Source organism: Monodelphis domestica, chromosome 6 (genome assembly GCF_027887165.1).
Source record: "Monodelphis domestica isolate mMonDom1 chromosome 6, mMonDom1.pri, whole genome shotgun sequence".
NCBI lineage: Eukaryota > Metazoa > Chordata > Mammalia > Didelphimorphia > Didelphidae > Monodelphis > Monodelphis domestica.
In genome coordinates, this window is record NC_077232.1 from 90,942,297 (window position 1) to 90,967,742 (window position 25,446).

Here is a 25,446-nt window from a genome sequence, read left to right on the forward strand (position 1 = left end):
ATTGATAACCTCATAGAAGATAAAATGGGCAATTTTGATTTCATAAAATTAATGTTTTCATATAAATAAACACAATCCAATTAAAATGAAAAAGGAAACAATTATGGGCAAAATCTTAGCAGTATATTTCTTTGACAAAGATTGGACAGCTAAGAAATGTAAGAAACTGATTCAAATATATAAAAAGAAGGGTCATTTCACCAATACATAAATGGTCAAAGGATATGAACAGACAGCTTTCAAAGGAAGAAATCCAAGTAACAACATTTTTTAATGTTTCAAATCATTATTAATTAAAGAAATGCAAATTTAAATAGTTCTAAGGTTTTACTTCCCACCCATATCAGATTGGGAAAGATGACAAAAAGGAAATTGAAAATTGGAGGAAGGAATGTGGAAAGATAGACACACTAATGCACTATTGGACTATTCTGAAAAAGTTTAGAACTATGCCCCCAAAGTCACTGGATTGTGACACAATGAAGACCCATTACCCGAAGAGTTAAAAGAGAGAGGAAAGGAGTCCCTATATCCAAAAACATTTTAAAGAACTCTTTTTGTTGTAGTAAAGAACTAGAAACAAATGGAATGTCCATCAATTGGGTAATGACATAACAAGTGGTATGTGAGTATAATAGAATAATAGTATATTGTAAGAAATTATGAAGTGGACAATTTTGGAGAAACCTGTTAAAACTTATCATAGTAATTAAGAAACTGGAAAAATAGTAGTAGTAGTAGTAGTAGTAGTAGTCTTGGTAATCGAGGATGACGATTGTCTTTGTGTGTTTTTGTGCACAAAGACACTTGTGCGTGAAGATTTAAGTGGAAAAGTCGATGCACAGAGACACTCCCACTCTCTTGGCGTTGGAAGCCTGGGTCCAGTGGCACGAAAAGTCGTTACACCTGGAGACTTCCTCAGCTGCATTGGATGGCCATGTTGTCTTTTGTGCTCCATCACGCCCTAAGCACTCCACAGTGCTTTGCTGCGTCGCCATCTCAGCCGTTGAACCTTCTTGTTGGTTTCTTCCTCCTGTTCCGCCAAAGCAGTCTTCACATGCTGGGTGAACAAAGCCCTGGTTCACCAGGGGTCGACGTCAACCTGATGGCTACCCTCACAAGGTTTAGCCAGCCTGTCGAAGCCATTGCCTGGGGTGTGGCCGCTGCCGCATGCTAGCAGCTACTGGGAGCCACAAGTGAGAGCTGGGTGTCAGGTGGGGGTCAGAGGCTGGAGAGCTGCCCTAGAAGGGCACGACAAGCCCTCCATACCAAAGATATTACTCCTCCTTGAGCACGCCATACATCTGGAAAAATAATATGTATAATAAGAGCAATATTATAAAGAAAGACAATGTTCAAATACTTAGTAATCATATTGAGTACAGTGACCAGTCATAATTCCAGTGGAATGATGATAGTACATGATACCTATCTTCTGACAAAGAGATGGACTCAATGTGTAAGAATAAAATGTACATTTTTAAAATGGTCAATATATGAATTTGTTTTGCTTTGTTTTTTCTATTTTTACAAGGGTTTTGTTCTTTTCTTTTCTCCCCAATGATGAATAGCTGGAAGGAAAAGTGGAGTTAATGATAGGGTTGACAAATAAAAGAAAAAAGAAATTAAAAAGAGATGTTCTTTGGAGCATTTTTTTAATATACAAAAGAGAACACAAGGAAGTCCAGAAGGAAACACAGACAAGGAAGATAGCTTTGAAAGCTATATGCTGAATTTATTACATGCTTAAAAGAAAGGCAAGCTGTACAAAATAGAGATCCCTTTTTACCTGTTCTACTTTGTATATGTAAGTGCTCATTTTATTTAGCTTAATCCAGAATAAAAGCAATTTTGAACATTCCAAAGTTTTTAAGAAAAAGATTTAATGGAGTGATTGTGACTGATTTGAGTAAATGGGAAACACATTGATGGAGGTGCAGGAGCCACAGTCATGAGTATAAATTTGTATTTCCACCATACCAAGACTATTCCTACAAAGCTAAGAATAAGTTGAAGCTGTGTAACAAACCTAGATACCCCTCTGGGGATCTACCCTCATCTGAAGAAATATGTGCAAGTTGGAAAAGAGCAAGTCAGTCCCAGATTACAAAGAGAGAGACAAAGCCTAGACAGATTTGAAGGTTGGTGCCATATCTTTCATAGGTGCCACACATGCAAAGTGCTTTGCATCCTTTAAAACACTATATAAATGTCAGTTATTAATATTTTGAAGATGTATCTCCCGGAAGGAATATACTTCTAGCAAAGGATATTTTCATTAATTTTGAACAACTACTTGGTAGAATAGATATTTTTGCCTTTTTTTTTACACTCTTATTTCTGTCTTAGAATCAATACCAAGCATAGATTCCAAGGCAAAAAAGCAATAAGGACTAGCAATTAGGGTTAAGTGACTTGCCCAGAGATGCATAGTTGGATGTGTCTGAGGCTTCAATTCGAACCCAGATCCTCCCAACCCAGGCCTGGCCCTCTATCCACTGAGTCACCTAGCTGCCCTATAGGCACAATTTTCTATACTTTTTAAAAATGTTTGACATTTTTTGCTTCTTTAGTATCATTAGATGAGACTCCACTATCCCTTGCTCTACTCATTTGTTGGTAGCTGTTAGACTCTTGGAATTTTAGAGCTGAAATGAAAAATAGAGCATAATGTATCAAAGGTGAAAGGATCTAAGAACTTACAATAGAATATTATTGGTGAGGAGCTTCTTTGTTCTTAGCTATGTTTGTCTTTGTACAGTATATAATGCAATGTTGGGACAATATTTGTAGCCTGTCAGGACAGATAAAACCATGCCAAAGAGTGTACTTCACTGGATTATCCTTCAGCAATCTAGGATCACTGCCATTTCATCATGGGATGATAGAATAAAACGTAGTAGAAGTATAGTAATTATACTCAAATAGATGTCTTGTTTTTTGCATTCCTTTCAACAACAGAGAGCACAACTCATCTATGCCAGCCCATTCAGAGCATCTCATCCATTTTTCTCCCAAATGTTTGTCACAGGAGGTCCAGTCTACCCAATGTGATGGAGACATTTTTTTTTTTAGTTTCTCCTGGAATCACAAAGGTACCAGTACCAGTAGAGCAGTCTACTATTTGACCAGCCCATTTTCTTTAGTCATATAGTTGCCTGATGGCATCATTTACTTTTCCTTCACTGGAATTTCTCATTGGTCATATGCTGCAATCTCCTCACACCCACGATAAGCTTCTTTGTGTGATGTTCATCTTTGGTTCTTTGGGGGCCGTGATTTTTCAAGTTTCACTACTATATAGCAGCAAGGGTATAGTATTAGGATTAAAAAGATGTGTCTTTGGAGGTTTAGGATTATCAAAAGATATTTATAATTTCTGAGCACAGTCTAGCTCTCTCTCCTCTTCAATTCTGGGTTCAACTCATTAATAGTTTGTACTGTCTTTCCCAGACATGCATGTTATTGGAAAAGCTCTATAGGATGTCCATCTAAATGCATATCTGGCTAATAGATATTCTTCATCCTCTTCTTCTGTTTGGTATGGATGGATAGGCCACATTCCTTTGAATGATTGCAGCTATCTTCCAGGAGGCTCTGTAGTGCCATGGGATTTGATATAAACAGTTGTAAAGATTAAAATTTAGGGGAGATGGGGAGACTGAGGCAGGTAGAAATTAGTTTCTCTCTGCAAGGAGTATTATATTTTTTAGAGGTTTATTAAAGGTTAAAGATTAAGAATATACAAGTAAGAAACATGTGCCTAGGCCAGAGGCCTAGACAAAATAACCTCACATCACGCAAGAGACGCGCCTGCTGCAAAATGGAAGTCCAAAAGACCCAAGAGAGAGACCCTCAAAAGCCTTTGAATCAGCTTAAATACCTTCTCGAAATCGGCCCAGATGAGATTACAAGGCATTCTGGGGAAGTGGAGCAAAGGCTCGTGGGGATTGTAGTCCTGTATTCAAGTCTATTTTTTACACAGTACAATGGTATTCACAAACAGAAGAATCTGGAGAAAGAAAATACAGCTGGCAAAAACCTGACAATCAGAATCTATAGAAAATTAAGATCAATTTTCAAGATAAATATGCTACTCAAAAGACAAAAGTTATAAATAGATAATTTTCAAAGAAATAAACAACATTTAATAACAATTTCATTTTAGTTATTTAAATTATTTTAACTGTTTTAAATTTTAATAATCAGATACATAAAAATTAAAGCAATTTTAAGATATCCTTTTATTCTCATGCAATTGAGAGAAATAGTTAAAAACAACAGTAGATACTGGTGGAGTTTAGAGTTAAAAGAGCATACACTTAGTAAAACTAAGATTTATTCTAATTGGGAGAAAAAAGTATGGTATTACACTAGGTTAAAAAAACTGATCATATATTATTCCAGTAGTTAATACTACCAGGTTCTCAGGTTAGACTATCTCTTAAGCATATTATTTACATTTTAAAAAGAGATCTTTATGAAAAAATATTTGTAACTCAATCATAATAGCAAAAACTGAGACCAATACAGATTTGCAATGATTGGGTATATATTTAGCTAACATACATTGAGGTATATTCATATCTTAGAATATTATGAGATTATAATGTATCAAGAAGTTAAAGAAATATGGAAAGACTTATAAGAAGTGATGCAGAACAAAGAAAATAGAATTAAAAGAATCACATACACTTTGGCTATGGCTATATAAAATGGTAATAAAACATAAGACAAAAAGAAGAGATAAGAAGGTGACCCAAGGTAATAAACTGTCATAAAAATTTGTTAAATTTTTTAATCAAACTACAATAAATTCATTTTATTTTTTCATGGTTGAGTATGTTAAAACTATTATTTTACAATGGAATTCAATAGCAAATATTTATTGAGTGATTACTAAGTGCTACAGATAAAAATATCAGTTTCTGCTCTCAAGAAATTTATATTCTAATAGGGGAAGATAAAGCATTTAGAGAAGTGGTAGTTAGGGGGTAATTTTTTGGTAGTATCAACTTGATTATTGTGTTCCGCCTTAGAGGAAGGAAATTTAAGCAATTAAAGCCATTAAATTATTACATTTTAAAAATATGAATTGAGTGCATTAGTTTATTTTTTTAAATAATTATGGCAATTGATCAGTGTTCATTTTTTACAGCAAGACAAATTGGAATGGCAATGTATTATTAATTAAAGCACAATCATGGCGATAAGCCAAGATTTCAAGAGGCTGCCCAAATAAACCCTTAGAAATAGTTATTTCACTTGGAAAAATCAGTTCTCTTAGTATTCTGAAAGTTTGGTCAAAGACTTATTAATTTTAGAATTCTGTTGTGCTCATTTGCCTTATTCTTGGGAAACAAAAAAAAAGTAAAAAACAACTTCAATAGAGGCTCTTGAATACTGATTAAAATATACTTATTATGAGCAAACTCTAAATCTTATTAAATATGTTTGTGGCTGACATATTCCTAAAGAGAAATTCTTAATATATTTCAGAAGGAAGGCATTCATGGAATCCAAAACTATAATTCTTCAAAGGTGGCCTCTTAGTTAATTTTATGTTTTTTAATTATAATTATAAACCCAAAATGTAGCTAGGCAATTATTTGTTCATGTTAGAAGAATCTATTGAAATCACAAAACCCCAGAACTGGAAAAACCTTGAGAGCCCACCTAGATTAGCCCTGTGCCTTTAGGCAGTGTGCCTACTTAAACTATTGCATTGCCTCCAGTGAGTGCCCCAGCAGAAACCATTCCAGATGAATGAGAAAGTCTCCTGTTTTTAAACACCTCCACATAAAATGATTCCATAATCACCCGTGGTAACCAACTCCAATATTTAACCACACCCACATTCAGGAAATTCTTCTTAATGTTTAGCCTAAATCCCTCATGCTTCAGTGTAAGCTCATTTCCTCTTGTTCTGGCCAAAAAGCAATGGGGAACAGCTGGTCTTCATCGTTCTGATAGGGACCCTTCATATACTTGAAGACCATTATTACATTCATCCCTTAAATCTTCTCTTCTCCATAGTAAATATTCCCAGTTCCTAGAGATATCCTCTAAGAAATCAAACCAAACCACCATGGCCGATTAATATATAAATGTTTCTTTTGTTTTCAAATATTGATTCAAAGTACAATGAGTTACTGCAAAGTTAGATTCTCTGTTTTTATACTTAAGCAATACACATTCATTCAATGGCTGATGTGGCAGCAGGAAAAAGTTTGTATTTTTCCAAATTTGGAAGGAAAAAAAATTAAACTTTTAGACTTTAAGACCCATATTTCATCATTGACCCAATGAAGAATGTAGTCTTAAGACCTACAATCTGTTAACATTCATTTCTAAATTGAGTTATTACTCTGGCTTCACTTGAACATTAAGGCTATTAAGCTAGGGCCTCCAGACAAAACTTGAGAATTTATGCATTTGGTCCTCCCTCTGTCTATCAGTCTCTGAGAAGACCACCTGATTGTGGAAATTGTAGGAACCAGTGTGGATGTTCTGATGGTGGCAAGATTTGAAAATATTCCCCCCAGGCTATGGCTAGTGCCTGAAAACATCTCTCATGATTCTGTACCTCTCCATTCGCTTATTTTGTAGTTATTGGACAATTTTCTTTCCTCCATTTTACTGTAATATTCTAGAGTCTTTGTCTATTTCTTTTTCTATCTTTATCTCTCCAGTGCCTAGCACTTGTGATGATAATTGATCACTGTCTGCTGAATGTAATGTGTTGAATTGCATTACATGTGAGCTTTTTAATTTTAAAGCTATGTCTAAAAGATTAAAGGTGAATTCTTTATATACCCTTACCCACAAAGATGCCATAAAACAAAACCCAATACACACAAAACTGGTTATCCTTTCTCCCATTTTTCGGACTTCTTACTTCTAGATGACTATATAACCCTTTGAATATTTATCTTTCCCCTCTCTTTTTCTTCCTAAACTGTATACCATAAATCCTCAAATCAGTTTTATCATCAGAATGACTCAACTTAACTGTGAAAGAATATTTAAGTAAGGAGTCAGGAGACTTGGGTTCCAAGTCTTCCACTAACATTTTGTGAAATTGTGCAATTCACTTAACTTCCTTGGACCTTGGTTCCCTCCTCTGAAAAATAAGGAGGTTGGACTAGATGTTCTTGAATGCTCTTTCTAACTCTGATTCTATGACTATTTACCTTGATTGAATTAATCCAGATAATTACAAATTCCCCACTTTGTGCTTGGGGAGACACAGTCATAACAAACTAAGCAAAACCAAATGCCCTTCAATATCCTGTTGTGAACTATAAAATGTTCTCTAAAAATCACATTTTCCCCTTGAAACAGGATGTAGCAAAAGTATTTTCCTATTAAATCCTTTAAAAGTTCAAGTTAAAGCATTTTCTTCAGTGTCTTAATGTCTAACTCAATATAAAATAAAGGATTCAGATTTTTTAATTATAGAAGACACTGTCAAAAGCAAAGAAGGTGGAAACTTGCATAAAAAACCAAAGCATTATGCCAATAACTAATGCAGAAATTTTGTAGGAGGAATTTCCACTCTGGATCAGGCAGTTGATTTCAGTAATTTTGAGGGATACAACTAGCATGTGATTTTTTATAAGGTGACTTGTGAAAGTCCTGGTTCATATTATTAGGAAGAAGTTGCATCAACATTCCAAGCTTGTGGAATGAGAGGCAAAGTGAACTCTAACTTTTTATGTTATTAATTCCATTACCATAAATGTATATCTGTTGGATAGATGAATAGTTATTCCCAGAGCTTTTGCTTATCTTGGTTGACTTAGGCCAAAGGTATTATTTACATAGCTTTATTTATTAGTGAAATTAGTTATATTTAATTTAAAAGAAAGATCACAAAATTAGCAGGGTAACAGAAATGATCATGAATAAGTGTGTCAAATTGGGACACCTAGATATGTACTTTTTGACTCTGTGGGAAAAAGAAACAAAAACATGTACTGTGTAGCTTGGTGCTGAAAACATGAATGACAGCAGCTCATGGGTACTCTCCATGTGTCCCCCGGACCGATGGTTGTTACAAAAAGAACTGACAGTTAAGCCAGAAAGAGCTACTCATTATATTGGTTATAATGAGTGAAGAGATTGTACATGAAATTCTTTTGAAGTAAGGAAGACTTCTGAAGTAAGGAAGAGTTTGTATCCAACCCCAGACAGTTCTATGATCCTTGGCAAGTTACTTGTTTGCCTCAGTTTCTTCATCTGTAAAATGGGGATAATAATAGCATCTATCTTCCAGAGCTGTCACGGGCTAAAATAAGATAATAATTATAAAGTATGTAGCACGACATTTGGCAAATAGAAAGCACCATGGAAATATTATTATTTACTCTCATTATTAATAGCTTTTCAGATAGAATTTAATAGCTAGCATTTATATAGTATTTTAAAATCAGCCTCAAAACTCAAAACAGCCTCAAAACTCAAATCAGCCATTGTTTCTGAGCTCTAAAATATAAGACATCCTGTTGATGTGGAGATGAGAAGACTAATCTATAGGTCTGGGAAAAATATTGAAGGCAATCCTAATTTACCACCCATCATCATGATTCTTGGGCCTGGCCACCTGTGCTCTTATTCTTCAATAAACTGCTCATAGAAACTTGAGTCAAGCATTGTAATCTGCTTTCACTTTATAGTGGTAGCAATTAACACATAACCATTCATTTTTTGGACACATTTGCTGCTAAATGTTGGTGAATGGATATAAACCATTGGTCAATTTTTCACCCTCTGGAATTAGTTCCTCTAGAGGATATCGAGGTATTTGTCTCTGATTTCTTACCTGCCAAAATTAGCTAAGATGAGACCAAGGGATCATACAGACTTCCTATGGAATCAGGTGAAAGAGATTGTAAATGAAGACAGACTGACCTTTGGGAAAGGAAGAGGAAAAATTAAGATAAAGGGAAATCCGTAAAGGCTGGCACTTTCATGAAATCCTAATTTCCCTAATTAATGATTTTCTACTTAAACTTCACAGAGCACTTTAAAAATCTCCAATGCATTTATCAGACAATATATGAAATTATAATCATATTATTGTTGCTTATCCCTCTGCTGGACTTTCCTATAAAAAAGAAGGAAATGAGTATTTATCAAATGCCTACTATTGTACCAGACACAGTTTTACAAATACTATCTCATTTGATCCCCAAAACAACCCTGGGAATGTGCAGATGGAAAATTTGCTACACCTGAGCTACATTCCCAGCATCCTTTTAAGTTACGTCCTCATTTTATGTAAGGATGCTGGGAATGCTGGTATTATCCCCATTTTACAGATAAGGAAATTAGGGTAGACAGATATTGAGTGACTTATCCAGGGTTATATAACTCATTGGCTATAACAGGTATTTGTATACTTGCCTCTTTCATCTCCTAATTTGAATACTTGGGGAAACACTTTGTACAATTAGATATGCCTAATGATTACTGGGGTAATAGGAACTGGAGATGAAGAGGAGGAAGCCTGAGAATGGTGGAGTGGGGAGATAAGAGAGGCTGAAGAAGAACCCAGGAACTATTTTTGTCTTCATCTTATACAAGGGAGTAGGCATGGAACATTTGGAAGACCCTTACTTACTTTGTCTGAGAACCTGAGCTTGGACATATGGTGGAGAGCATTCGGATAAGGAGAGGAGAGGCATAAATAGTATTGTCATTGCTTTTCATGTTCTATTTCTAAGCAGTTGTCTAAGTTCTTGACATGTATGCCTATTCCTCTATAGTTTTGCTTCTTTAGAAAGTCATATAATTTATGATCCCTTGAAGTTTCAGTGATACCACAATCTTGAGCCAAACCCCAAACTGGAAAAAAAAAAGTCAAATTTATACAGTGAAAGTACTAATGTAAGCTATTGTTGAATGAACACTTAATTAGATTACCCAAGTCTTGCTCATTTAAAAAAAAAATTTTTTTTAATTATATAAACCCTTACCTTCCGTTTTAGAATCAATGCTGTGCATTGGTTCCAAGGCAGAAGAGTGGTAAGGGCTAGGCAGTGGGAGTTAACTGACTCTCACCTCTAAAGGTGTTAACACTCCTCCTAGGATTCACACCTTTCTGAGTTGTCACCTTTGTATTCACACATTTCTGAGTTTGTTCTTAAAAGAATTCAAAAGTTTCTGGCTGTTTGAGTTAGAAAAAAGTGTAGAGCTCTCCAAGTATCTTACTGGTTTCTCACCTAGGACTAAGTAGTGTGTGAATTCACTAATTGGTTTAAGAGCTCCTCCACCTAGTTCAAGCTTGTGTTGATTAAATAAAAAGGTAGACAAAGGAGAGTTAATCTTGTCTTCACAATCTAGTGAGGTACTTAAGTTAGTGTTAACCAAAGGTTTAGCTCCTCAGAGGCAAAGAGAAGAAAGGATTTCCTTTTCACAAGTGTAAACTCAGAATAGATAAAGAAAACCAAGAATTTTCTTTCACAGTGTTTTGCAAACTTTAAAGTGCTGGTTATTATTAATCAGTAATGATCTGGATGGCCAACCTAATTAAATATGGAAAGATTTTGTACCAATAGTTTGGCTGTTATTGAATTGCCATGAATTCTTTGGTCATGGCAACCCATGGGGAAAAAAAAATTCAAGGAGCAACTAAGTGACTCAGTTGATAGAATGCCCAGCCTGCAGACAGGAGGTGTTGAGTTCAAATCTAACCTCAGATATTTCCTAGCTATGTGACCTTGGGCAAGTCACTTAATTTCAGTTGCCTAGTTCTTATACCTTTTCTGCCTTGGAACTGATATTACTGATTCTAAAATAGAAAGTAAGGATTTAAAAATGTTAAATGACTTTAGCCTCTCTACTTTTACAATGATGGGGAGAGGGGTGGAGGAAAGGTAGAAAAAGGAGCAGAGAATGCTGAGAATAATACTTTTTAGATCAGCTATCGCAACAACTATAAGTACTCTAAATGTAAAATCCTTGTCCAATAAATTGATATACTACTAAGTAAACAATATAGCTTCTAGCTCCAATTGAAACCACCTGATACAAGAAAAAATTACAGTAAAGTGAAAAGATATCTTACAGGTTCAAGCAAAGGAGTTAATAAATTTGGCTTTAAGTGTTCACTCAATATAACTCTGTTTCTGTTGTCAAAGGATCACTTAGTTTATTTAGTGTGGAGAGGTTGGGGAGAGGCGTGTTAACCATCAGCTGACAGATTTTTTTTGGAGAGCACACAATTAACTCAAGAAGATTGTGTAGAAAGGTATAAAAAAGCAGCAAGATGGATCTGTGGAGTACATTAATTTGGCCACATCAATGAAATGGCCAGTACCTGAAATACTGAAGCCTCCTTGACTTTTAGAATGTTAGAGGGGAAAGAGACTTAGATGTTAAAAGATCCTAAGGATGTAGAATGGGAAAGTACCTTGGAGACCACCTAGCAATTGACAGTTTCAGAACTTGAATCGAGACTTCAGACTTTACTAGTAGTATTGAATATTTTTTTTAACTCTCTTCATTTCCATGCCTTTGTACTGGTTATCTCCAAGACCTGAAATATACATCTTCTTCCCCTCTGTCTTAGAATCCTTAGTTTTAAGACTCAATTCAATCACCACCTTCTCCATGAAGACCTTTCTTCATCACCTGAGCAGTTAATACTTTTTCCACCTCCAAAAGATCTTTGATATTTTTAAAGTTTATTTATTTAATTAATTTAGAACATTTTTCCATGGCTATATGATTCATGTTCTTTCCTTCCTCTCCTCCCATGAGCAATTCCACTGGGTTTCACATGTATCATTAAGATCTTTGATTTAATGTGCATATTTGGTATACTATATTACATTTTTTCTCAACAGTGTAAGCTCCTTGAGGACATGGATGATTTTTCACTTTTGTCCCCAGTGCTTAGCATATTTCCTGGCACACATATGTTTAGTAAATATCTGTCAATTGTGAATGAAAAGCCACAGAAATTAGGGTTATGATTAATATTATACTTTCCAGTAGCTTTACTAGAAAAAGCTCAGGACAGTTTACTCTTTTAGAATGTAAGGTCTTTCAGGATTCTGCTTTTGTCTTTGTGTCCCTACTCCCCTTGCACAGAGCCTGATCTACTGTGTGGATCCACTGGTGTGGATAAATAATCTCCTGTAGAACTTCAAGCAGCTTTCATAAACTCTGTGAATTTAAGCTTCCTCCTCTGCAGAACAGGTCTGGATTAGTTGACCTTTAAGATCACATTATTCAATCTGTCTGAGCCTCAGTTTCCTCATCTATAAAAAAAGGGGGAAGAGTTGGGTTAGATGGGTGTTCTCAACTTGGGGTTCAAGCCTCAGTTTCCTCATCTATATAAAGAAGGGGAGGAGGGTTAGGCTAGATCAGGCTTTCTCAGTCTGAGGTTCAAAAACCTCTTAGATTTCAGAGGGATACATGAACATAGATAAGAAAAGTGGCATCCATCTTTTCACTAAATTCTCATTAAAATTTAGCATTTCCTGCAATTATTTAAAAGTGCTATTCTGAAGATTCAATGTAAGCATTTATCCAGCACCTGCTATGTGCCAGGCACATATGCTTGCCACTGGGCACGAAAGTGAAAAGCTGTCTTTGCTCTCAAGAAGCTCCCAGTCTGTTGATCCCTTGGATTTCCCCAGACTGCCCAGGGTGTCAGACACCCGCAAAAGGTTAAGACGCTTTAAGGTCCACTTCGACTCTAAACCCATACCCCATCTTTGCTCTACGTTTAATTCAACCACCTGGGCTCAGATCGTGTCTGGGCTGTTAATTCGTTACTTTCCCCGTCTGGTTTCCAGTTTGCCGATTTCTACTAACCCGAAAGCCTCTAGATTTAGGGATACTCAGACTAGAAGACGTTGGGAACACAGATACCGGCGGGAGTGAGGCATGCGCGCCCCTGAGGGAGGGGAATGGAATTTCCTGGGAGTGTGCGCGATCTCGAGCGCTCGTTGCCCGACTCAGGAACGCGCAGGCAACCCCACCACTTCCGGAGACTGGCCCTAGTGCGGAACTTCGGTTGCCTGACACTGGTTGTCCGGGGGGAGGATCGGGTCGACGGACAGAGTCTCTCTGTCTCCGTAGTAGGCGGGGCCGAGCGGACACGGTGGCTGCGAAGAAGGGGCGCCATGGCCGTGGACATCACGCTGCTGTTCCGGGCCAGCGTGAAGACTGTGAAGACCCGGAACAAGGCCTTAGGGGTAGCGGTCGGTGGTGGCGGAGGCGGCGGCTCGGACGGCGGCCGGGATGAGTTGTTTCGCAGGAGCCCCCGCCCCAAAGGAGACTTTTCCAGCCGGGCCCGGGAAGTGGTGAGTGATCACGTTGCCCGGGCAACGGAGAAGGGGGTGGGGGGGCAGGTGTGTAAGACACGTAGTGCTGTGGGGCTCTTGGATTCTTTGCGTTACCTTCTTTCTGTCAAATGTCAAAGTCTGTGAAACCTTTCGGGACTCCGTTTACCTCATCTGTAGAATGACTTGGTCGTACTCGACGATCACCAAAGGCCCTCTCAGGGCTAAAGTCCATAAAAACTGGCACTTAGCTTTTTTTTTTTTTTCCACTTTCAATCCCCGCGCCTTTCACACAGTAGGCGCTTGTTGATTGATTGATTGATTGATTAATTATCCTTGGCATGTTTTCCCCGCTCTGGGGATCAAGACCTAGGAGGATGACACAGTACTTGCATTGCTTGTTTCCAAGGGTTGTTGTTTTTAAACGTTAAAGTGGCATAGAAATGTTAGTTATTAATAGCGATAACTAGCTGACATTTATATTTTTGCTTTAAACACTTTTCACATTTTATCTTCATAACAACCCTGGTAAGTAGATGCTATATGTTGCCCCCATTTTACAGATGAGGAAACTGAGGGAGAGAGAGGCTAAATGGTTTCCTCACTGTATGTGGCCGATCTGACTCCAGGTTCAGCATTTCTCCCCCTTGCATCACCTCACTAGATGATTTTAGCAAATCTTTTCCAATACTGGCATCATATGAATCTGAGCATAAGAGAGTGGTAAATGAGGGTTGGGAACGCACGTCCCTTCCCACATCAGGCAGAAGTGAAGTATTCACCAGAGTCTGGATGGGAATCAAGTATTAGAATGATTGTTATGTGGAAGAGGGATTGGACTTATTCTGCATGGTCCTAGAGATCAGAATTTACAGCAATGAATAGAAGTTCCCGAGAGACAGGCTTTGGCTCTATGTAAGGAAATACAGTAGTTCTTTAAAATACTGTTTCTGACATGACCCACCTCTGTAATTTTGGGCAGATAACTTTACTTGAGATTTATTTTCTTGTATGAGGAGGTATGACTAGGTGGCTTCTGAGGATCCTTCTAGCAGTAGTGAGATTTATAATCTTATGATTGTAATTAAAGATATTCCAAGGAAAAAATGGGCTTCCTTGGGGAGGTACTGATTTTTTCTTCACTAGAAGCCTTAAAGCAGAGGCTTAGATACCTACATTATGGGGATATTGGAAAGAGGATTTTCTCTGTAATAGGTTGAATTTGATGTATTATCTAATTTTTTTTATTGTTCATCCTTATTAAAATATTTTAAAATATATATAGCCAACGTGTGTGCATTTACTTATTTATGAATTTTTTTGAATTTTTGAATTTGAATACTTATTTATTAATTACATATCTCTTGGTCAGCTAGCTTTTATTAAGCTCCTACTGTGCATCAGGTCATATGCTAACATAGGGTATACAAACAAATCCTATTCTTGATTAACTCACAGTCTGAAAAAGGTGAACACATGCAAACAACTATGTACAAATAAGATGTCTGTAAAATGAATTAGGAATAGTGTTAGAAAGACGGCATTAGAATTAAGGAGGACTGGTAAAAACTTTTGCCAGATGGGATTTTAGCTGTTGTTTGAAGGAATTAAGGAAAACTGAGAGGCAGATATGAGAATGAGCATTTCCAGGTCTGAGGGACAGCCACTGAAGATACTTGGAGTTGAGATAGCATTTCACAGAGAAGAAACTCCAACTATCATTGAATCAAAAAGTATATAGAATTTTTTATATTTTTTCCTGAGAGTGATAGGGAGCCATTGGAATTTATTGATGGTAGGGCAGGGAGGTGACATGGACAGACTTGTGCTTTAGAAAGTTCACTTTGACAGCTGAGGAAGAAATGAAGTGGGGAGAGAATTGTGGCAGGGAGACCCATTGGCCAGCTGTTACAATAGTCTAGGTGATAAGGGCTTGCAGCAGGGTGTGGCAGTGTCAGAGGAGAGAAATGGGTATATATGAGAGATATCATAAAGATAAAATTTAAGGCATTTGCAATAGACTGGAAAGCTTTTGCATAGACAGAATTCATACATCTAGGATATGAAGGGAAGTGATCAAATGAGAAAAAAACTTTGTAACAAATTTCACATAAAGGTTTGGTATCCAAGATATAGAAGCAATATATACATATATACATTGATGTACATACCTACCTATATGATTGATAGCCATTCTCCGAATAGATAAATGAACAAAGGATAGGAACAAATAGTTCTCAAAAGAAGAATTACAGAATATTCACAATCCCATAAAAGAATGCTTCAAATCGTTAACAATAAGAGAAATACAAGTTTTTGCCAAGGCTTGTCATTTTCATCTTTGGAACATTTCTTCTTTGACACTGCCACCAGTCTACTTTCATCGCTTCCCATCTGGATTTTTGTAATAGCTATTGGTGGATCTGTCTGCCTCAAGTCTCTTCCTATTCTATTCATCTTCCATTCAAACACCAAATCAGTTCTCCTAAAATTCAGGTTTGATCATGTCATCACCTCCATCCTCTACAACAAAATATAGTAGCTTCTTCTTTTCTTTAGGAACAAATACAAAATGATGTGTTTACTATTCAAAGTTCTTCATAACCTAGCCTACCTTTCTAGCCTTCTTATATCTTACTCTGTAACATACTCTTTGATCCCGGGACATTAGCCTTGTGTCTGTTTCATGAATGAAACAGTCCATCTCTCAGCTCCAGGCCTTCTCTCTAGCTGTCCCTTATACTTGGAACACTCTCTTTTCTTCTGCTCTAACTACTGACTTTCTTGCTTCCTTTAAGTCCTAAATAAAATTTCACCTTCTATAGAAAGTCTTCTCCAACTGCTCTTAATTCTATGCCTTCCTTACAAATAGCTTGCTTTCTAAATATTTGCTTATGTTCATCTCCATTTGATTGTAATTTCCTTGAGGACAGGTACTGATTTTTGCCTCTTTTTTCCCCTAAGCTTAGTATGGTGACTGGCACATAGTAGACACTTAATAAATATTTATTGATCTATTAATTGACATAAACATAAAACAGCACTGAAGTTTTACTTCACAGTGCTATGCAGAATTAAAAAGGGGGTGCAGCTGGGTGGCTCAGTGGATTGAGAGTCAGGCCTAGAGACAGGAAGTCCTAGGTTAAAATCTGGCCTCAGACACTTCCCAGCTGAGTGACCCTGGGCAAGTCATTTGACCCCCATTGCCTAGCCCTTGCCACTCTTCTGCCTTGGAGCCAATACAACACAGTATTGACTCCAAGACGGAAGGTACGGGTTTAATAAAAAAAAAAGAATTGAAAAGATGACACAAATGACAATAAGCAATGCTGAAGGAATTGTGGAATAATAGACACACTAATACATTGTTGTTGGAGCTGTGGGAAGGTATAGCCATTTTGGAAAGTAGTTTAGAATTATGCAAATAAAGAAACTAAGATGCCTATACTTTTGGGAACAGAAACTTCATTATTGAGCTTATATCCCAAGGAAGTTATTAGTAAAAAGAAAATCCCCACATATACCAAAATATTTATAGTAGCACTTTTTGTGATAGCAAAGAATTAGAAACAAATAAATGTCCATTGGTTGGGCAGTAGCTAAACAAAGTGTGGTATGCTAATGTAATGGAATATTATTGTGTTATAAGAAATTATATTTGTGACTTCCGGTTAAGATGGCGGCTTAGAGAAAGCTAAAGTTCAGATCTCCGGAAAACCCTTCCCGACCGATCTCAAACTATAAGCTCCTAAGGCGCCGAAATTCAAAATGATCAACAGCACAGACCCTGGGAACCCTCCTCCTGGACCTGGACCCAGATCAAAAGGTACAGCTCCCCTCAAAAGCCAGAACCCGAGATCCCTCGGACCTCAGGGGTAGGAGCGCAGAGTCCAAGGCTCCCGGAAGCTGCAGCCCGGCCTGGCTCAGAGAGCAGGGTCCTTGGAACAACAACCCTCAGGGCCTTCTATCCGAGTCCCAGTGAAAGTTACTGCCTGGAGCAAGACAGCCTCAGGGGCTGGATCCTGCTATCCAAGTCTCAGTGAAAGTCCCTGCCCTCGGAGCTTGGGTTAGCTGCAGCCCATCCCCCCGCAGGCCGACGAAACAGCCTCACGGCCAGCGATTCTGAAGGCAACTTCCGGAAAGCAACGTGGTCCGACCCTTCCATTCCAGTTCCAGTGAGGCATATTCAGTTTAACCCAGGGAAAGCTCATAGAACCATCTGCCCAGGACTAAAGCCTCTGAACACCAGACAGAGATAAGAAAAGCTAATCCTCCACATTCAGAGATGGCAAACTCCACAGAAGCACAGAAGCCCCAAAATACCAAGAAAAATAAGAAGAAAGGGGCGACTTTGGACACATTCTATGGAGCCAAAATACAAAATACAGAGGAGATAGAAGATAATATACAAGCAAATGCTCTGAAACCTTCCAAAGGAAATGGAAACTCTCCACAAACCCATGAAGAATATGAATCAGAAATGATCAAAAAGATGGAAGCCTTCTGGGAGGAAAAGTTGGAAATAATGCAAAAGAAATTCACGCATCTACAAAACCGGTATGATGAAACTGAAAAGGAAAACCAGGCTTTAAAGGCCAGAATCAGGCAGCTGGAAGACAACGACCGTGTAAAAGAGCAAGAATTAATAAAGCAAAGCCAAAATACCAAGAAATTAGAAGAGAACATAAAATATCTCACCGACAAGGTGATAGATCTGGAAAATAGAGGGAGAAGGGATAATTTAAGAATAATTGGACTCCCAGAAAAGCCAGAAATAAACACCAAACTGGACATGGTGATACAAGATATAATCAAAGAAAATTGCCCAGAGATTCTAGAACAAGGGGGCAATACAGCCACTGACAGAGCTCACAGAACACCTTCTACACTAAACCCCCAAAAGACAACTCCCAGGAATGTAATTGCCAAATTCCAAAGCTATCAAACAAAAGAAAAAATCCTACAGGAAGCCAGAAAAAGACAATTTAGATATAAAGGAATGCCAATCAGGGTCACACAAGACCTTGCAAGTTCTACTCTGAATGATCGTAAGGCATGGAACATGATCTTCAGAAAGGCAAGAGAGCTGGGTCTCCAACCAAGAATCAGCTACCCAGCAAAACTGAATATATACTTCCAAGGGAAAGTATGGGCATTCAACAAAATAGAAGACTTCCAACTTTTTGCAAAGAAAAGACCAGAGCTCTGTGGAAAGTTTGATACCGAAAATCAAAGAGCAAGGAATACCTGAAAAGGTAAATATTAAGGAAAGGGGAAAATGTTATCTTCTTCTTTTACTCAAACTCTCTTCTATAAGGACTACATTTATATCAATCTATGTATACTAATATGTGGGGAAAATGTAATGTATAAATAGGGGGTAAAGAAAGACCAAATAGAATAATCATTCTCACACAAAGATTCACATGGGAAGGGGAGGGGAAGAAAACTCCTATAAGAAGGAGAGGAAGAGGGGGGGGGGTTACTTAAACCTCAATCTCAGGGAAATCAACTCTGAGAGGGAAAAACATCCAGATCCATTGGGATCTTGAATTCTATCTTACCCAACAAGGGTAAGGAGAAGGGAAAACCAAGGGGGGGAGGGGGAGAGGGAGAACAAAAAGGGAGGGAAAGAGAGGGGGGAGGGAACAAAAAGGGAGGGACTAAAAAGGGAAACATCAAGGGAGGGGACAAGGGGGACTGATTCAAAGTAAATCACTGGACTAAAAGGTAGAGCTGAAGAAGAAAAGGTTAGAATTAGGGAAGGCAATCAAAATGCCAGGGAGTCCACAAATGACAATCATAACTTTGAACGTGAATGGGATGAACTCACCCATAAAACGTAGACGAATAGCAGAATGGATTAGAATCCAAAACCCTACCATATGTTGTCTTCAAGAAACACACATGAGGCAGGTTGACACCCACAAGGTCAGAATTAAAGGATGGAGTAAGACCTTCTGGGCCTCAACTGATAGAAAGAAGGCAGGAGTGGTAATCATGATATCTGATAAAGCCAATGCAAAAATAGACCTGATCAAAAGGGATAGGGAAGGTAATTATATTTTGTTAAAAGGGACTATAGACAATGAGGAAATATCATTAATCAATATGTATGCACCAAATAATATAGCACCCAAATTTCTAATGGAGAAACTAGGAGAATTGAAGGAAGAAATAGACAATAAAACCATACTAGTGGGAGACTTAAACCAACCATTATCAAATTTAGATAAATCAAATCAAAAAATAAATAAGAAAGAGGTAAAAGAAGTGAATGAAAAATTAGAATTAATAGACATATGGAGAAAAATAAATAGGGATAAAAAGGAATACACCTTCTTCTCAGCACCACATGGCACATTCACAAAAATTGACCATACATTAGGTCACAGAAACATAGCACACAAATGCAGAAAAGCAGAAATAATGAATGCAGCCTTCTCAGATCACAAGGCAATAAAAATAATGATTAGTAATGGTACATGGAAAACCAAATCTAAAACCAATTGGAAATTAAACAATATGATACTCCAAAACCATTTAGTTAAAGAAGAAATCATAGAAACAATTAATAATTTCATCGAGGAAAATGACAATGGTGAAACATCCTTTCAAACCTTTTGGGATGCAGCCAAAGCGGTAATCAGAGATAAATTCATATCCCTGAATGCTTATATTAACAAACAAGGGAGAGCAGAGATCAATCAATTGGAAATGCAAATGAAAAAACTGGAAAGCGATCAAATTAAAAACCCCCAGCAGAAAACCAAATTAGAAATCCTAAAAATTAAGGGAGAAATTAATAAAATCGAAAGTGATAGAACTATTGATTTAATAAATAAGACAAGAAGCTGGTACTTTGAAAAAACAAACAAAATAGACAAAGTACTGGTCAATCTAATTAAAAAAAGGAAGGAAGAAAAGCAAATTCACAGCATTAAAGATGAAAAGGGGGACAGCACCTCCAATGAGGAGGAAATTAAGGCAATCATTAGAAATTACTTTGCCCAATTATATGGCAATAAATACACCAATTTAGGAGAAATGGATGAATATATACAAAAATACAAACTGCCTAGACTAACAGAAGAGGAAATAGAATTCTTAAATAATCCCATATCAGAAATTGAAATCCATCAAGCCATCAAAGAACTTCCTAAGAAAAAATCCCCAGGGCCTGATGGATTCACCTGTGAATTCTATCAAACATTCAGAGAACAGTTAACCCCAATACTATACAAACTATTTGACATAATAAGCAAAGAGGGAGTTCTACCAAACTCCTTTTACGACACAAACATGGTACTGATTCCAAAACCAGGCAGGTCAAAAACAGAGAAAGAAAACTATAGGCCAATCTCCCTAATGAATATAGATGCAAAAATCTTAAATAGGATACTAGCAAAAAGACTCCAGCAAGTGATCAGAAGGATCATTCACCATGATCAAGTAGGATTCATACCAGGGATGCAGGGCTGGTTCAACATTAGGAAAACCATCCACATAATTGACCACATCAACAAGCAAACTAGCAAGAACCACATGATTATCTCAATAGATGCAGAAAAAGCCTTTGATAAAATACAACACCCATTCCTATTAAAAACACTAGAAAGCATACGAATAGAAGGGTCATTCCTAAAAATAATAAACAGTATATATCTAAAACCAACAGCTAATATCATCTGCAATGGGGACAAACTAGATGCATTCCCAATAAGATCAGGAGTGAAACAAGGATGCCCATTATCACCCCTACTATTTGACATTGTACTAGAAACACTAGCAGTAGCAATTAGAGAAGATAAAGAAATTGAAGGCATCAAAATAGGCAAGGAGGAGACCAAGTTATCACTCTTTGCGGATGACATGATGGTCTACTTAAAGAATCCTAGAGATTCAACCAAAAAGCTAATTGAAATAATCAACAACTTTAGCAAAGTTGCAGGATACAAAATAAACCCACATAAATCATCAGCTTTTCTATATATCTCCAACACAGCTCAGCAGCAAGAACTAGAAAGAGAAATCCCATTCAAAATCACCTTAGACAAAATAAAATACCTAGGAATCTATCTCCCAAGACAAACACAGGAACTATATGAACACAACTACAAAACACTCGCCACACAACTAAAACTAGACCTGAACAAATGGAAAAACATTAACTGCTCATGGATAGGACGAGCCAATATAATAAAAATGACCATCCTACCCAAACTTATTTATCTATTTAGTGGCATACCCATTGAACTACCAAAATACTTCTTCACTGATTTAGAAAAAACCATAACAAAGTTCATTTGGAAGAACAAAAGATCAAGGATATCCAGGGAAATAATGAAAAAAAACACATACGATGGGGGCCTTGCAGTCCCTGACCTAAAACTATATTACAAAGCAGCAGTCATCAAAACAATTTGGTACTGGCTAAGAAACAGAAAGGAAGATCAGTGGAATAGACTGGGGGAAAGCGACCTCAGCAAGACAGTATACGATAAACCCAAAGATCCCAGCTTTTGGGACAAAAATCCACTATTCGATAAAAACTGCTGGGAAAATTGGAAGACAGTGTGGGAGAGACTAGGAATAGATCAACACCTCACACCCTACACCAAGATAAATTCAAAATGGGTGAGTGACTTAAACATAAAGAAGGAAACCATAAGTAAATTGGGTAAACACAGAATAGTATACATGTCAGACCTTTGGGAGGGGAAAGGCTTTAAAACCAAGCAAGATATAGAAAGAATCACAAAATGTAAAATAAATAATTTTGACTACATCAAACTAAAAAGCTTTTGTACAAACAAAACCAATGTAACTAAAATCAGAAGGGAAACAACAAACTGGGAAAAAATCTTCATAGAAACCTCTGACAAAGGTTTAATTACTCATATTTATAATGAGCTAAATCAATTGTACAAAAAATCAAGCCATTCTCCAATTGATAAATGGGCAAGGGAAATGGATAGGCAGTTCTCAGATAAAGAAATCAAAACTATTAACAAGCACATGAAGAATTGTTCTAAATCTCTTATAATCAGAGAGATGCAAATCAAAACAACTCTGAGGTATCACCTTACACCAAGCAGATTGGCTAACATGATAGCAAAGGAAAGTAATGAATGCTGGAGGGGATGTGGCAAAGTAGGGACATTAATTCATTGCTGGTGGAGTTGTGAACTGATCCAACCATTCTGGAGGGCAATTCGGAACTATGCCCAAAGGGTGATAAAAGACTGTGTGCCCTTTGATCCAGCCATAGCACTGCTTGGTCTCTACCCCAAAGAGATAATGGAGAAAAAGATTTGTACAAAAATATTCATAGCTGCGCTCTTTGTGGTGGCCAAAAATTGGAAAACGAGGGGATGCCCATCAATTGGGGAATGGCTGAACAAACTGTGGTATATGTTGGTGATGGAATACTGTTGTGCTAAAAGGAATAATAAAGTGGAGAAGTTCCATGGAGACTGGAACAACCTCCAGGAAGTGATATAGAGTGAGAGGAGCAGAACCAGGAGAACATTATACACAGAGACTAATACACTGTGGTATAATCGAACGTAGTGGACTTCTCCATTAGTGGCGGTGTAATGTCCCTGAACAACTTGCAGGGATCTAGGAGAAAAAAACACCATTCATAAGCAAAGGATAAACTATGGGAGTGGAAACACCGAGAAAAAGCAACTGCCTGAATACAGAGGTTGAGGGGACATGACAGAGGATAGACTCTAAATGAACACTCTAATGCAAATACTATCAACAAAGCAATGGGTTCAAATCAAGAAAACATCTAATGCCCAGTGGACTTGCGCGTCGGCTATGGGGGGTGGGGGGGGAGGAAAAGAAAATGATCTATGTCTTTAACGAATAGTGCTTGGAAATGATCAAATAAAATATATTAAAAAAAAAAGAAATTATATTTGTGATATATACAGAGAATCATGGAAAGATTCACTGCAGCCAAGGCAGAGGAAGTAAGCAGTGAAGAAACAATGTGTGTAGTAATTACTACAATGTAAATGGAAAGAACAACACACCAAAAAATCAACAGTGAGTCTAACAAAATTATAAAGATCAAGCTTGACTATATGAAGAGATATGAGAAGATAACCCTCACCCACTCCTTATAGACGATCCATTGTTGTCACACATTGCACATAGCTTTGGAATTTTTCAATATATTGTTCGGTTTCAGTGATGTTTTTTCCACTTTAAAAAATATTCATTGTTATATCAGGCAGCTTTCTAGGAGAAGAAAAAGGAGAATAGTGGGGGTACCTGTGATGATGTAAGAAAATAGGACATCAATTAAAACTTATTTTTAAAAAGATATCTATGGGACATTAATTAGAGATGTCTAATAGGCAGTTGGAGATGCAGATTCAGCTTAGGAAAATAGATTTGAAAATTATCTAAATAGTAATAATTCAATCTATGGAAACTGATGAGATACTAAGTAAAAATAAGTGATGACAAACCTTTTAGAGATAGAGTGCCTGGCCCCACCCTCATCTACTCATCTAACTCCCCCCCCTCCCGACCAAGTAGCAGCTTTGCCATCATATCTAACTGTGTAGGCTGCAGAGCTGATTGCAGTAAAGCAAGATTGTATCATAGTCAAGGACAAGAGTGTAACAATTTACACCGATTCCAAATATGCATTTGGGATCTGTCATGAAGTCAGGAATCTTTGGTTGCAAAGAGGCTTCTTAACATCCTCTGGAAAAACAGTTGCCAGTGCACAATTAATAAGTGAACTACAAGCAGCTTTACAACTACTAAAGCAGATAGCAATTGTTCACTGCAGAGCACATATCAAAAAAGATTCTGTTACACAGGGAAATGACAGAGCGGATGCTAAATTTGTGGCAACTAGCAGACCTGAACTTTGCCTAAATCGATCCCTGATAACTCCACAAGGTCTGGCTACAGCATACAATGAGAAAGAGGTGCTAAAATGGAAACAAAATTACAAAGCAGAGAACAAAAATGATATTTGGGTGACTTCATATGGAAAATTGATAATGCCAAGAGCCTTTTATATTTTATAACCAGATCTGTCAAAGTATCCATAAACAGAGTCATTTTGGGACACAGGGAATGGTTGACACTGTAAAGAAGTCATGGATAGCCCCTAGGATAACAAGAATAGCATCTAGGATTTGCTCTTCTTGCCAGACTTGTCAGAAATTTATCCAAAGCCTATTCAAACAAAAAGCTTTTGGAAATAGACTTATAAGTTACTGTCCCTTTGAACATATACAGATTGATTATATCACAGTGCCAAAGGCTTGGAGCTATAGGTACTGTCTGGTAACAAATGGATCAGCTGATGAGATGGCCTGAAGAATTTCCTAGTAATAAGAACACAACTAATTTTGTTGCCAAAGTGTCATTGAAAGAGATAGTGCCAAGGTTTGGAGTTCCATCTAAGATTGATTCAGACCATGGGTCACACTTTACGGATTCAGTTTTGTAACAGATCTATGCAAATTTAGGAATAACACCTAAATTCCATGTCCCATACCATCCCCAAAGTTCTGGCCAGGTAGAATGCATGAACTGAGAAGTTAAAACTATGGTTGGGAAACTGTGTAGAGACTCATTTAAAATGGCCAGAGATTTTACCACTTGGCATTGTTTTACATCAGAACCTGGCCCAGAAGTGATTTGCATGTTTCCCTATATGAGATGCTTTTTGGCCATGCCCCCAGCAAAGGATTTTACCCCTTTCTAATGCCTCCTTGCTGGGTAGACATTTAAGTGTTGCAGAATACCTCAAACAATTACAGATCGGAATCAGGGAATTACAAAAGCTAGGAATCTTAGTTCAGGATGGACCAATAGATTTTACATTATATGATTTACATCCAGGTGACACTATGTATATTAAAAATTTTACTCACATGTGAAGAAGATTTCATCAGGAGAAGAGGTTGACATCAGTTGAAGAAGTCTGCAGGTGAAGTTGGTAAGAAGAGGAAAAGAGGGCAACAAACAACACAACACATCAACAATACAACAAGGACAACTGTGACAACAATACATGGACAACGGACTTACTACGGACGAGATTTCTTAAGGACAATATATTGTTTTTAAAAACACATTATAAGAACATCATTACAATCACATACAC

The 25,446-nt window shown here is 37.3% G+C and overlaps 1 protein-coding gene across 3 annotated transcripts in view; it reads left to right on the forward strand.

The window, feature by feature from the left end:
* Window positions 1-12,772: 12,772 nt before the first annotated feature.
* The window catches only part of STX18 (syntaxin 18), a 175,799-nt gene continuing 163,125 nt past the window's right edge, over window positions 12,773-25,446 (forward strand). Inside the window, exon 1 of one of the 3 annotated variants that reach the window (XM_001364320.4) lies at window positions 12,773-13,319. In XM_001364320.4, the coding sequence (XP_001364357.4) occupies window positions 12,924-13,319 (396 nt within the window). In that variant the 5' untranslated portion in view covers window positions 12,773-12,923. The remainder of the gene's footprint in view (window positions 13,320-25,446) is intronic. The other 2 variants (XM_056802416.1, XM_007496742.3) reach the window with 2 other exon arrangements.